At 36.3% G+C, this 15,556-nt stretch overlaps 1 protein-coding gene across 1 annotated transcript in view; it reads left to right on the top strand.

Moving 5' to 3' along the window:
* The window catches only part of MYO3A (myosin IIIA), a 255,909-nt gene that overhangs the window by 132,010 nt on the left and 108,343 nt on the right, over positions 1 to 15,556 (top strand). The window contains exons 14-17 of the mRNA XM_027841624.1: positions 2,015 to 2,113; positions 2,203 to 2,317; positions 7,952 to 8,078; positions 11,714 to 11,924. Coding sequence (XP_027697425.1) covers positions 2,015 to 2,113; positions 2,203 to 2,317; positions 7,952 to 8,078; positions 11,714 to 11,924 — 552 coding nt within the window. The remainder of the gene's footprint in view (positions 1 to 2,014; positions 2,114 to 2,202; positions 2,318 to 7,951; positions 8,079 to 11,713; positions 11,925 to 15,556) is intronic.

Here is a 15,556-nt window from a genome sequence, read left to right as displayed (position 1 = left end):
ATCAAAAGTCACTTTTTAAAATACACAGAATAGAATAGAAGGAAGTTCAGAAAGAGATACAAACCCATATTACATTTAGTGTACATTTAAAAAAATACTTTTATGTGGTAGATTCATAGTTTTACATACACTCCTATTTTTCTGCCCTTTGTATATGGAAATTTACTTGTTTGTTGATTATTATTGAGTTCATAGTCTTAAAATGATATAAAAGCAATATTTCCTCTAAGAATTGCAATCATTTTGGAGAGAGCAATTTAGTTAACACCAAAATCACCTATTCACATGTTAGACTGTAGAGTGAAGAAAATGAGTAAACTGCATTTCACCTTTAGTTGTATAAAATAAAATGTCATACTATCCACTCACAAAAAAAGCCAGAAATTCTATGGCAAAACAGGCACAATATTACTCCTTTTATATAATAGAAACTATTATAGAAACTATTGTTCAACATGTCCTGCTACATTCTGAGATATTCATTTTGGAGATACCTGAAAAGTGTAAATGAAAAGTTACAATTAAAAGTCAATGGAAAACAAAATTCTCAGACTGACTTTTTGAAAGAAGTATGGTAGTATGCAATGTGTTACTAGATTAATCTGACTTTTTGACCAGTAATCCTTCTACTGGGACCATGCCCTAAGGATATAAGAAAGGAAAAAGTTTTTTAAGATCACCTATCAAAAACACTCATGATGCTGTTATGTGTAATAGTGAAGAACTAGAAAAACACTTATATATCCAAGGTTCTTGGAATGATTGAATAAAGTGTGGTATATTATTGTAATGTAACATTATTTCACTAACAAAATGTAATTGCTTAGTACAAAGACATATAAGAACACTAAGTAGGAAGTAAGACCAAAAAAAAAAAAAAAGCAGAATCAGTTCACACATTCGGTTCAATTCAACAAAGCATTTATTAAGAATCTACTATATGCAATGCATTGTGTTATGTACTGAGAATACAAAGACAAAATGGCAAACAATCCTTACCCTCAAGTATCTGACATTATAGTAGGGGCAATGTAGGATCAATGCAGATAAGTAAATATAAATTCATTTGAGGGGAAAGAGTGCTAACAACTAACTAGGAAAGGCTCCCATCAGAGATGGCTTCTGAGTTGAGCCTTAAAGAAATCTCAGAAGTGGCAGTGAGGAGAGAGTGCATCCCCAGTGTGTGGTACAGACTTTCTATAGACAGCTAAACAGGAAATGGAATGCAAAGTTTGGAGATCAGCATATTGGCTAGTTTGGCTAAAGGGAAGCAATCTGAAATATTACTGAAAAGGAAAGCTGAGGTGTCCAATTATGGCTACAAAGAACCATGAGTACAACATGCCTCTCCTTCTTATCAGAGACATGTTAGATTGTGGGTTCAGAGGGAGACATACATTTTCAGACATAGCAAATGTGTTTATTCGTTTTGTTTGCTGATTTGTTTATTACAGGGGGTTGTTATATTGATGACAGGGGTGGGAGGAAGGATTATTGAGAAGTGCCAATGATGTAAAAAAGGAACAAAATAACAAGGAAGGAAGGAAAAAAGTAAAGAAGGAAGAGGAAAAGGAAAGATGGAAGGAGGGAGGAAAGGAAGGAAGAAGGGACAGAGGGGGAGATTTTTAATGCTAAGCTGAGGAGTTTATATTTTATCCCAGAGGCAACAAGAAACAACTACAAATCTTATAAGTAGAAGACAGATAAAAAAGAGATCAGAAGTGGGCACAGAGTAAAAAGACTATTGTTTTGTTAAAGCACATATGTATTTTCCCTTTTATCCAAATAAAGAGTTTATGCCTTTAAGTATGATTTCATTGATCTTTTGTTTATTTTTCTTAAGGTTGTTCTTAAAAGGTATTTTTTTTAAATAGTAAGTCTAGTGCACCACTACTACCAAGATCCATGGGAGAAGGTTGGCACTGACATTTTAATAAAAATTTGGTGAAACATGTTTAGCATGTAGTAACTAACTTACTTACCATTTCACTAACATCTTTTTTTATTGTTTCAGTGGAGAGAAAAATTTCCATATATTTTATTACATCTATGCGGGTTTGGCTGAAAAGAAAAAACTGGCCCACTACAAATTGCCTGAAAATAAACCTCCCAGGTAACATAGATAACTGCTCTGTGGGACACGAAATAATTTTGTTTTCCAGTGACTTTTAGTCATAACCTTTCCTTCATACATCTTTTCAGGTACCTCCAAAATGAACAGCTCAGAATACAACAGGACTTGTTGAATAATAGTTTCTATAAGTCTCAATTTGAATTAATTGAGCAATGCTTCAAAGTGATAGGTTTCACAATGGAGGTGAGTTTTAATGAAGTTCAAGCCTCTCTTTTGATCAGCAATGAGTAAACACATTTATAGCACCAGAACTGAGATATTGGTGGCATATCATAAGTACTTATTAATCAATAATGACACAAATCACATGGTCATAGATTTGATCTGTAATTATTTTCATCATTTAACTCAGATTTCTTTTGTTTATTTTCTATTTCTGAATGGCTACTCCTTATCTTATTATTTTCATACATTGCCCAGGGTTGTATGAGAGGATAAAATTGTTCACTGGGTATATATTGGACTTACAGATAGGCACATGACCTCCTCCAGATCATTAGTGAGGACTCAGTTGAGTTTTAATTTCCATTTCCGGAGTGATGCCCTTGAAACCATAAAGGGTTAATGTGTGTCGTCATAAATGCTTAACTTATGAGACTTAATTTAGTCACTTTGTGCATCTGGATATATAAAAATAGCTTAGGTTTACAAAACAGTTTATGCCTTTCCATAAACTTAGAAAGTTCTATTAGCTGGACATACCATAAACAGTCATTGATAGAAATGCACCATAAAGTTATTCAAAATGTGTATAATGAAGATATCAATCCTATTCATTTAGAGGTCTGTAGATTTTTTAATTGTTTTCTGGTAATGTAACTTCACTTACATAATCAAAGCTTCTCAGAAGCTGCCTCAGCACAGATGAAGCAGCATGCTGTAACTCAAAGAAAACTGAGTTTAAGCTCTGCACCTCAATATCCAGGTCTAAAACTGACTAGCTGTGTGACCCTGGACAAGTTATTTAACCTCTCTAATCCTCAGTTTCCAGATCTGCAAAATGGTTAGTAGAGTATATTACCTACTTCACAGAAATATTGTGAGGAAGAAACTTTTGTCAACTGTAAAATGTTACATAAATCTGAGTTATTGTTATGCTAAAATTACACTACATGGATTCCTTTGCAATCTTTGAATTTTGACCTGCACTTTTCTTATTTTATTTTCAAGAGGGCAGGCTAAAGGTTCAAATGATAAGTTGACCTTTTGGCTTTATTTCCATCCCTATTCTGGTTCCCTATATTTCAGCGAAGTAGAATGGTTTTAACTTTCCATTGCTGATTTAGCATTCGCGTGGATCCTTACCGTTTTATTTCTGTATTCTCTGTTTCTACATTTTGACTTCACAGTTTATTAAAGATCTGACTTTGTGGGATCCTCCAAATATAGGGAATTGCTTTTCCTCACTGATTTTGACAATAAATAATTGTGCTGGTTTTCACAATGAATTTGCTCAAAGGACTAAGCACATATGTCATGAGGTCATGTTTGTAGTTGAGCACACTCAGAAAGGATGGAGGACAAATGTGAATCACTCTACAAATAGCAAAAGTTGGAGAGCACCAAAATTTTTTTAGGATTCTAAAAGAGAGTATTTCCTAAGCTTTTTATTTGTGGAAAATGAATGTAAATAATTAGTATTTATATAATCTAAAGATTTTGGGGGATTATTTTGTGCTATCATTCTAGATTTTTATTTTGGTTTCATGATAATATGAAAACAGACTGTAAGCTCCCCAAGGGCAGGACTCTTTCCTATTTGTCTTTAATCCCCAGTGCCTAGCATGTTTTAAACATTCAATAAATGTTTGTTGAATTCAATTAGATTATGAAAAAACCCTTGCATTGTGGTTAGATAGAACCATAATTTTTGTTCTATTTTATTTTATTTTCTATAATTTCTCTTACGATGGTCCAAATTCACATTTAACATCTGCAGGAAAAGTTCACCCATATGTCAGCTGCTATGTACATTCTACCTGTAAAAGAAAACATATGTGTTTGGTTCATTTTTTTTCTGGGATTTGTCTACTTTATAAATCAGGGTTTATTGATAGAACTGTGCACTCAAAAATCATTTTGTAAGCATGCCTACTGGGAGTTAGTCTTCCCACATGTTGCTTTCATATTGAAAGTTTCTGCTTGGGCTGGTGTAGCTTCAGTAAGTCATATCTATTAACTGTGAGATCTATGCTGAATTAAATGCTAAAACAGTGGAAATAAAAGAATCACGTGTTGTACTTGTATGCCAGTGCTTGAGATAGTGTTACATAGTGGATAACACATTGGACTTAGAACCAGGAAGACATGAGTTCAAATCCCACCTCAGATAATTATGAGCATTATGTGATGCTCAACAAGTCACTCAGCACCTCTAAACTTCAGTTTCATCATTTGTAAAATGGAAATAACAATAGCTTTAGCATTTACTTCAGAGAGTTATTGTGGGAAACAGAGGAGATCATGCATGTAAAGTACTTTACACATCTCAAAGCCGTATTTTTAATATCATTGGCTACATATAATTTCATCTGTGTGAGCACCTCCTCCCCCAAAGCAGGCTATAGCCCCTCTATAATCTAGTGCAATGTGTGCAGGAATTGCCTTAGCCCATAATGGAACTTGCAATCATGCCTTTAGGCAAGGGAGACAATGTTCACAGGAAGAAGGTCCCAGAGCTTTGGAATCCTATGGAATTTGTAGCCAGAAACAAGGATTTTGGTCAGAAGGGGCAGAGAGGACAGGAAATAGACAGGTTGTTATCTGCATGAAAGGGGGAGGTATGGGGTATTCCTGAGCTTCTTCTGGGCATAGAGATCTGAACTGCAAGAGTTTGATGTCATGGGACTTGGTCTACTGAGCAGGAGTGTTGACACTATGGCCCACACTGTCCTGAAGACAGTGAATGATGGAAATTCTGTGGAGGAGGGAGATGGAATCCCAGAGTTGGAATACAGGCTAATCTAGCCCTATGGAACTATAGTAGACCTCCCTGCTAACTAGGAAGGATGTGCTGAGAAAAAACAGAAGGGAAATTGTTTTCTCAACCCTTCTGCTCATGTGCAAAGAGAATAGCTTTCCCACCCACCCCTGCTTAAATTTTTGTTGAGACTTTTTCCCAAAAAAAAAAAATCTGCCACCACAGGAGGTATAGATTATATCTATATGCACGTGGAATGGTCATGGGGTGAGGACAGACAAGAAAGACTTGATTGCAAGATTATTTTAATTGGTTTTATCCTTTTTTAATCAATCAATAAAAAACAAATCAATAGAAATTTATTAAGTGCCTACTATGTGCCAAGTACTGTGTTAATGCTAGGAATACAAAAAGAGGTAAAATACAGTCCTGCCCTCAAGGATCTTACAATCTAATGTTAACAATCTAATTTTTCTTTTTTTAGTTCTAAGTTTAACAAATAAAAATACAGAAATAGATAATACAAATACAAAAAAAACAAAAAAGAAAACATTAAAAAACAAAAATAATATTTCCTTTTACAAAATAGAACAGGAAAGCATTATATGTGAAACCATAAATCTCTGATTGTACAACTTGCTTTAAAAATAAATACATAATTAATTTAAGATACTACTTTTTTTTTTGCTTTTTGATGAAGCAATGGGGGTAAGTGACTTGTCCAGGGTCACAAAGCTAGTAAGTGTCAAGTGTCTGATGCTGTATTTGAACTCAGGTCCACCTGGCCCCAAGGCCAGAGCTCTATCTACTGCGCCACCTGGCTACCCATAAAAGATACTACCTTCAAAGCTATACTACTTGTCTGTTTCCCTCTGAGCTGCCTTCTGTTTCCTTCTGTGAATTTTTAAGCTACTTCAATTACCTTCTTTAATTTCTTTTTTCTTTCCTCAACACTACCACTAACTCCTCTCTCTCCCTTCAAATCCTCTCCTCAATGAAAAAGGGAAAAACATAATCCTTGTAAACAAATAAACATAGTCAAGCAAAACAAATCCACACAATTGCCATGTTCAAAAATTTGGGTTTCTTTCTACATCTTGGCTTCATCACCCCTCTGTCAGAAGATGTGTGTTATATTATCAGAGTTCCCAAGTCTTTCAGAACTGTATTTCTTTACAATGGAGTGGGGCTTCGATGGAGGATCTGGTAAAAAAAAATGTTAAAGAATTCTGTTTCAATGTGTGCTTGGCTGACTATGCCAGAATGCTGTATTTGGAGTACCACAGAGAATGGCCCTGGCCTCCTTAACAAACTGCTTCTACAAACAGCAACCCACTTATACGTTCATTTTAGTAACCTTCTCCTTTTGAAATACCTGATTTACAGATTTTCATAAAAAATTATTGCTATCTTAAACTCTCTATAAATTAGTCAGAAATTGTACTGTGTACAACTGCTTCTTCAGATTCATTTAGCTCATGACCAAAAAAAGTAATTCAAACATTTCATAATTTATTGTGTACTTAACATCACACATCCTGTAACTTTAGACAGTGGTAATTTTTTTTCTTCCTCCTTCCCCAATTATGTAACTTTTCTTTGCAAAAAGCAACTTAAGGGAGCATCAGTGGGAATGGTTTGTGGAGAAGAAATTAGAATCTATACTGTTAGTTTGTTGTAGATAGATCCACCTATGGAATAATTAAACAATTGACTGGTGTACTTTCTGTAAAGGAAAACCCTCACATCCTTCCTCTGGTATCCATAGTCCCTTTCTAAATCAAGAGTGACATTCATTCAATATGTATTTATTAATGTAATCAAATTAAAAGGCATTCCTTAAATACTTACTATGTGCCAAGCACTGTGATAATTGAAGGTATGAGTAGAAAACTGAAATTGCTTCTCTCAAAGAACTCATTCTAATTAGAGAAGAAAAAACGTAGGAAAAGATTGCATTTTAGGGCAGATGGAAAGGCCAAGTGGTCCTAGAGGGCAAAGCCACAAGGCAGATACCTAGGCCTGGTGAGCCTTGGAGAACAATGGCAGGACAAATGGTCTGCCATGAGTGACTACTGAGAAGAGGATAGTCAATCTACAAGCATTTATTAAGCAGCTACTGTGCTAAGTGCTGGCGATACAAAGAAAAGCAAAAATACAGTCCTTGCCTTCCAGGAGCATACATTCTAATGCAGGAGATGAGATGTAAGTAACTATGTTCATACAAGAAATATAGTGTAAATGGGGGGAGGTAATCTCAGAGAGAAGGCACTAGCAATATATAGTTACCTAAGTAGGGGTAGGATCCTCCTCATGGCAGGGGGGAAAGGTCAACCTCCAGCCACAAGGGAGTTTTCAGTACTTGGTTGGTCCTGGACAATAGGGATTAAGGAAGAAGAGATTGAGGGGGAGGGTTCCCTGAGGCCTACTTTTGCTGGACCATCCAGTTTATGCTGACATCTGCGTAGGGGGAAGGTAAAGTTCTCCACAGCACCTGCTATATTCTAGGTGCTAGGGAGACAAACAAACAAACAAAAAACATGAAAAGCTCCTGTTTTGGTTGGGTAGAAGGTGGGGTACAGAGGGAATATAAACACAGAGAGGTAAAAACAAATACACATACCACACACACAAAGTAATACATGAGTGGGGTGGGATAAAAACTGGGGGAATCAGAAAGAGTCTCCTGCAACAGCATTTCAAGTGGTAGCCCTTGAACTGAGCCTTAAAACAAGTTAGGGGTTCTAAGAACCTGAGGAGGAGAGAGCATGGTGGACAGACTGATAGCATGCCTTCTCTTTTCCTCTTCAGCGACCACTCTTCCTATAGTCATCCCCTTCCTATAATACAGACATGAATGAGATGGACACCAATACTTCTGTCCTCTTTCCTCCCAGGAACTTGGAAGTGTATACAGCATTCTAGCTGCAATTTTAAATGTGGGTAATATTGAGTTTTTTTCTGTGGCAACTGAGCACCAGATTGACAAAAGCAACATTGCCAACCCAGCAGCCCTTGAGAACTGTGAGTTTATTGCCTTCCATTCATGGTTACATTTTTCTTTTCTACATCTTAGTGTAGCATATGTGTCACATAATTTTTAGCAATTATATTTACAAATAGGAACCTTAAAACAATAGTCAGATTCAATTCATGTATAAGTAAAAACAAAAAATGTCCCCTTTTAGAAAATAGATCTTTATGCCTGCAAATTACCTGATTATCATATAAAATGCTGGTAAGGAGTTATTTCTGTGGTTGTCAAATGAGCTTACTATCAATGAGAGAGGCATTTAGCATACAGTGGCAAGAATTCAAAGTCAGTGTACCTGAGGTGGAATCCTGGCCTAGCTAATGACTATCTCTGTGACCTTTGGCAAGTCACTACATTTCTCTGGACTTCAACTTCTTTATCTGGAAAAGGAAATGGCAAACCACTCCAGTATCTTTGCCAAGAAAACCTCAAATGGGGTCCCAATATGTCAGACACAAGTGAAACAACTCAACAGCCGCAGCTTCCTTGTAGGTAAAAATTAGTTTGGACTAGGTTTTCTCTAAGATTCTTTCCAGCTCTAAATTCTCTGTTTCACAGAATCACAGAATTAATGTTGGAAGGGACCTCAGCAGCCATTTACCATGAAATTGAACGTTTCAACCCAAAGGTCATGCTATGTAAGAGTTAGCATTTTTAAGATAGGTTTAGCCTCTAGGTCATAAATCAAAATATTATAGATTCACTTGAAAGGGATGATCATTGAGTCTAAAAGTTCTTAAGCTAATGTCAAGTGATATATTTCAGGGGGTCTGTGAACTTTTTATGTCCACCAGTCTTTAAGTTTTAGTATTTTCTTCTATTATGAATATAGGAAAGAAAACATTATTCTGATAAGGGGTGGTCTTAGGTTTCATAAGACTTCTAAATGGATCCCTGACACATACAAAAAAAAAAAAGCTTAAGAATCCCTGATCTAGTCTAACTCCTTTAATTTACAGATGAGGAAGCAGGCTCTGGGAGGTTGTAGCCTGTTCAAGATTTCAGAAGTATTAAGTAGAACTCTGACTTCAAATCTACTGTATTTTCCACAACTCTGTATTGAGTTAGTTATGCAAAAAAAAAAGTTGCAAAGCTAAAAAGTGGAATCACGGGAAGAAAACATAGCCTAGGTTGCTGGATTATGTATATATTTTCTACCCAAAAATGTGTAGAAAATGCATGTCTAAATTTACCCTGGGCTTCCCCCACAACAATCCAAACCTCATTTGCATATTTGCCTCAAACTCAATTTTTCCTGGCTTTATGAAAGTTATGAAAATTCAAAGAAGATGTGCCCAGAAGAATTCATCTGTCAGGATATCACCTCTAGAGAGGTGATTGTCCAGAGCTACCTTACCTTGCCCTATAATTTTATTCCTAGGTTCCCCAGAAATTCCATGACTATCTCAGACTAGAACAACTAATGAGGCTCTGTGCTTGGTATTTGGTAATGAGAACATACCTAAAGGTCGTATAACAATCCTCTACTAATGACTCTAAAGACACTAATGGACCCTCTGAAACACCAAGATATATCTTAAATTAAAAAGATATTCCCAATCATATATTATCATGAGAACTGGCATAAATTGTAAATAATCAGTGGAATAAAGTTCTAAGAGGTATATCCTGGGTAGTACATACTTAGGTAGTATGGACCAAAACCAACTATGTTTCACATGTATAAATCATACCTAGGTAGATATAGAAGGAAGGGGAGGGAATATATTCTAACAATCAACAATAACATTGATATAGTTAAGTAACAGCAGGAAGGAACTAACAAAAGTGAATACTCTCTTGCCCCCATAAATTATGTGTTCATTTAGTATAAAAAAACACTAAGAAGAGGTTTGACAAATTTAGCTAAATAACCAGGACTCCTTTGCCCTAAATGCTTAAAGTAAACTGAAAAAAAATTAAAACATTCTAACAACTAATCTAAATATTAACTCTATCCGTTTGATACTAATCATGGAAAGGTGTTTTCATTCTATTCATAGTAAAAAAAAAAAATCCTATTATTTTGATTCATTGAGTTTAATTGTTATTAATTTCAGGCGCCCTATAACATTTAAATATTTATTCAGGATATAGCAGTTCTCCAGAAAGAGATGATAATTGAAACACATAAGCTAGAAAATGCCCTGAAGTTTGAAATGTAAATGTCAAGATGATAGTGTGTTATGAGTTGCTTGATGTACCACAATTTTTATATCTAAAATAATATAAATATATATGTACATACACATATATGTATTTGTGTGTATATATACTCACACTCCACACACACATACATCCTTATCCTCTTTTCTATCCTAATCTCCTCTTTAATCTCTGAGGTCCAAAAAGCACAGCAATCTATTGTGTTAAAAAATATATATGTATATTAGTTTTTTAAAAAAAACAAATACTGGTTGTAAAATGTCTGCAGAATTTTCCCATTTTTAAAAAAAGAATAGCTAAGGTTGGAAGACACCAACCACATACAGCTGTGTCTCCATGACAACAAAATAGCTGGTCATTTTTGTCACTTCAGTGAAAAATCCAGTCAGAATTCAGTTGCCTGGCATTGTTCAGAGAAAAGCAGCCATCTGGTTAATCAAATGCTTTACTTTAGGGCTTGTTTTGATTCTGTATAAACTCCCCATTTGGCCAGTATAGACAAGACTGTAAATACAAAATTCACCAACATTTTTATGAATGGAGAGAGACTAATGACCAAGCAAAGTTACGTGTCTACCTTAAAATTATGTCTGTCTGGGGGGATTTGGGTGGGAAGTATTGCATACATATACTATCAGACATTTTTTATATATTGGTTAGTATTGCTGACCTACTCGTTTTTCCTCTTTTTTATTTTTTTTACAAGGAATGACTTTCAGGAAAAGGGGAGAAGAAGGACATGTTTGGAAACATGTGATGTAAAAGCCGAACGAATCAACAAAAATTAGAATTTTTTTTAAAAAACAGAAATCATCTCTGCATTACTAAGTCTTCATCTATTTAGATTTCATTATTTTATGTCATATCATTTACTAAAAAGAAGATAAACTAAAATGCTTTTTATTGCTGAAGGACTGCAAGTCAATAATCTTGAATTCCCATTCTCCCTCAGACCCTTAGTAACTATGTCATCATGAGGAAGTCATCTCCTAGAGTCTGTTTCTTCATCTGTAAAACAGGGGTCATAATGCTTGTGCTACCTTCTTTAGAGGGTTGTTAATGAGGAAAATTCAATATAAATGTGAGGAGTGATAGTAGATGTGGTAGTATGTAGGGGTAGTGGTTGTTTATTGTTTATTTATTTGTTATTTATTATTCCTGAGGGGGAAAAGACCCATTCACAGCCCCCCACCCCAAGCTTTGATGAAGTAAAAAGAACATTGGCTTTCGAAGTAAGTTCAAAACGCAGCCCTGCTACTTTAGGTATGGGATTTTGAGCGAGTCCCATAACTTCCCTCAGCCTCACTTTCCCTCTCTGTAAAATGAGTAAAATAGTGTCTTTCTCACAAGGCTATCGTGAGGAAGGCACTTTGTCAGCAATAAAGAGGGTTTCGTTATGTTTTTGTTTCTGTCCCCAATGCTCGCATTTCTCATAACAAAGCATCTGTTTATTTTTCAGCTGCTGCTTTGCTTTTCATTCAGGCAGATGAACTACAAGAAGCTCTCACTTCCCACTGTGTGGTGACCCGTGGAGAAACAATTATTCGTCCTAATACCATGGAAAAGGCTAATGACGTCAGAGACGCTACGGCAAAGACACTCTACGGTCGCCTCTTCAGCTGGATCGTCAATCGCATTAACAGTTTGCTGAAGCATGATGCATCACAAAGGTAAAAGGGATATAGAAAAATTTACCTCACCCACAATCTACGCTAAGCTGGGCGTCCTCTTTTCTTTTTATTTAGTCCCTGTGAAACTGAATTTCAGCAGCTGTTTCTAAATAGTCCTATTTCATTCTCAAGCGTAGAGCTCAGTAAGTCCACTGTTTACCATAGTGATACCTTTTTTTTTTCTTTAAAACTCTTCATTACCACAATGCTTTGAAAAAATTTATAATTTCACCAATGGATTTCTTTTCACTCAACGTGTAATTTCACTGGTATAGGGAACCCCAGATGAGGAACCTTCCTCTATAAACACAGATCAATCAATTAATTAAGCATTTGTTAAGCACCTGCTGTATGTGAGGCATTGTTCTAAGGGACAGGAGCATAAAGACAAAAAAAAATACAATCCCACCATTAAAGAATATATCCTATTAAGGAAAATAACATTTGTGTGTGTGCATTCATAAATATAAAGATAAACATATATATGTTTATATATGTGTGTGTGTCTGTGCATATATAGATGTACATATGTGCATATATGTGTAAGTATAGATGTGTGTATAGATATGTACATATTTTATTTATTTATATATCAGTGTGTATGTATACAGGGAGTCTCAAAAGTCTTAGCATAGTAATAAACTTTATTAATGCTATTACCTTAAATAGCTTTAAAGTTTATTAGCTTAAAACTAAACAGACTTTTGTGACAACCTATATATGTGTATAATTAAGTACAGCATATATGTGAACAGACTGAATGCAATGTAAGTACAAGGTAGTATAATTATAAATGGAGGAAACTAATATCCAATGAGAAATCCGTTAACGATCTGTGTAGAAAAAGGTATTTCAGTTGCATCTTGAAGGAAGAGAGGATTTCTCTCAGGCAGATGTGAGTAGAGAACATGTTTTAGGCATAATGGACAATCAATAAAAAGGAATATAGATGGGTGATGCAGCATCACTTGTGCGGAACAGAGAGTGGGCCAGTTTGGATGAAGCATAAAAAGTGTGTTGGGGGTGGGGTGGGACTAGAGAGTAATATATAATGAGGCCTGAAAGATAGACTGGGGCTAGGTTGTGAAGGGCCTTAAAAGCCAAAAAATAGGAGTGTGATCCCAGAAACAATTGGAAGCCAGTGGAGTTTATTGAACAGAGGAATGTCATTAAATATGTGATTAAGGAAAATTATTTTGGCAGCCATGTGAAGGATGAATGGGAGTGAAGAGAGACTTGAGGCCAGAGAGACCAATTAAGAAGTCATTGCTTTTGTCCTGGTGGGAAGTAATGAGAACTTGACCTAAGGTGGTGCTGATGGAAGTGGAGAGAAGGGGCCATATGGAAGAGATGTTATGGAGATAGAAATGGCAGGTTTGAGCAAGTTATTGGACATGTATGATGAGGTGGGGTGAGGAACCAAAGATAACTGTGAGGTAATGAGCCTTGGAGCTTGGGAGAATTTTTGATAGATATAGTGAAGTGTGGAAGAGGGGCAGATTGGGGGCAAAGATAATGAGTTCTGTTTTGGACATGTTGAATTTGAAATGTCTTTGAAATAAGCAGTTTGAAATGGCCAGTACGCAATTGGAAATATAGAACTTGAGAAAGCCTAGGGCTAAGTATCTGTATATGAGAATCATCTACACAGAGATGATTATTAAACCCACAGGAGTTCATTAGGTCACTAATAGTCCAATCCAACAAACATTTATTAAACACCTACTATGTGCTGGGCACTGTGCTAAGCACTAGGAATACAATTAATAAAAAGAAAGACAATCCCTGCCCTCAAGGTGCTTACAAACCAGTAGGGGGAGAAAACACACAAAAGGAGGAAGGAGAGTAGGGAAACTCCTGATATGGGGTACCCCCATATCTTATTCCATGGAAGTGAAACCAGGCATCCAGAGCAGCAGATGCAAAGTAGAATGAACTGAGTCAAGCCCTCTATAAGGGAAGGGCTTGGGAGGAGTTTGGTTCTCCACCCTCCAGTCCTCCAACCAGAGGGGAGAGGAGGTTAAAAGAGGTGATGTCAAACAATGCTTGAGTCAGCAACGTGGTAGCAAGATTAGACCTGATGAGCTTAACTTGGGAGAAACTTCTTGTCACATGGAGATGAAACCAGGCACAGCAGCAGCTGCAAAGTGGAGAGAATATAGAGAGAAAAGAGATCCAGGACAGAAACAGATCAACCTAAACACTGCACCCAAACAACTTATAGCCTTATTGGGTTGCATAGGGCTCTGAACAGCTAAGTAACTTGATCAAGGCTACATCTTCAGATGTGTCAGAGGCAACACTTGAACTGAGATCTTCCTGACAACAACACAGTCTATCTATCTACTATGCTATTCTGTCTCTCATCATCAGTGACAGCAGCAACATAAATAAATAATTCATATTCATATAGTATTTTCCAAAACACTTTCCTCCAAACAATCCATGAGGTATGTAATACCATATTTACATTTTACAGATAAGAAAACTGAGACTCAGAGAGATTAAATGATGACTCAGAGTACATAACAGAAAGCAAGATGGTATCATGGAAATGGTACTGGTTTTTGCAGTCAAAAAACCTGAGTTCAAAACCTGGATCTTGCCACGTTTGTGACCTTGAGCAAGTCTTGTAAGCTCTTTGGACAAACAGTTACCTCATTTGTAAACTGAATGGGGTTGGATTTGTCTAACATTTCTTCCAACTAGAAATTTATGATCCCATGAACCTGTGTCCAAATCAGAATTCAGACTCAGTTCTCTTCTTGCTCCAAGGCCAATGTTCCTTTCTACCACTCCATATTACACTCTCCCTCCCATAAAACACCCTCTCCTCTTGCCACAAATTACCACATCTCTGTATTTCATGAATTACCATGGTCAAAAATTTTGTCTCCTAGTAGCCATCTTTCTAGTGATTAGGCCTCTCTATCCCTAGCCATTAGATTGTGAGCTCCTTGAGGTCAAGGGCTGCCTTTTGTCTCTCTGTGTATCCCTAGCACTTAGCACAGTACCTGGCATATTTGTTGTTGTTCAGTCATTCAGTTATGTCCAACTCATTGTGACCCCATGGACCATGCTTTCCATGGAGTTTTGTTGGCAAAGATACTGAAGTGGTTTGCCATTTTCTTTTCTATTGGAATAAGGCAAACATAGGTTAAATGACTTTCCCAGTCACATAGCTAGTAAGTGTCTGAGGCTGGATTTGAAATCAGGTCTCCCTGACTGCAGGCCCAACCCTGTATCCGCTGAGCCACCTCGCTGCCTCTTGCTTAGCATATAGTGGTTGATTAATAGGTGTTTATTGACTGACTGACTAGGTTATTCCTCAGGTGACAATTACATAGAGCGTGTATTAAAAGACTTTCCAATTCCATAGGACCTAGCAGCAATTTCACCGAGTACATAGACTTTTAGAAATGGTGGTCATCTACCCAACACAATAAAGTGTCTGAGTACGACTGCAGAGAAAGATCATTCTTCAGTATCCCTTTGCTGTATATATTTTAGGAATGTAGGAAATAAGCCTAAGAGGCACAGACCACTAACCTGTAGGTTTCTTTAAGTGATGAATATGCAAGTTATACAATTTATTTGTACAAGATTACAATTTAAAATACTTGAAATTTTTC

The sequence above is a fragment of the Vombatus ursinus genome, unplaced genomic scaffold, assembly GCF_900497805.2.
Source record: "Vombatus ursinus unplaced genomic scaffold, bare-nosed wombat genome assembly UNPS02014861.1, whole genome shotgun sequence".
Taxonomy (NCBI): domain Eukaryota; kingdom Metazoa; phylum Chordata; class Mammalia; order Diprotodontia; family Vombatidae; genus Vombatus; species Vombatus ursinus.
Note: the sequence above shows the minus strand (reverse complement) of the source record. Positions and strands in the feature narration are given on the sequence as shown.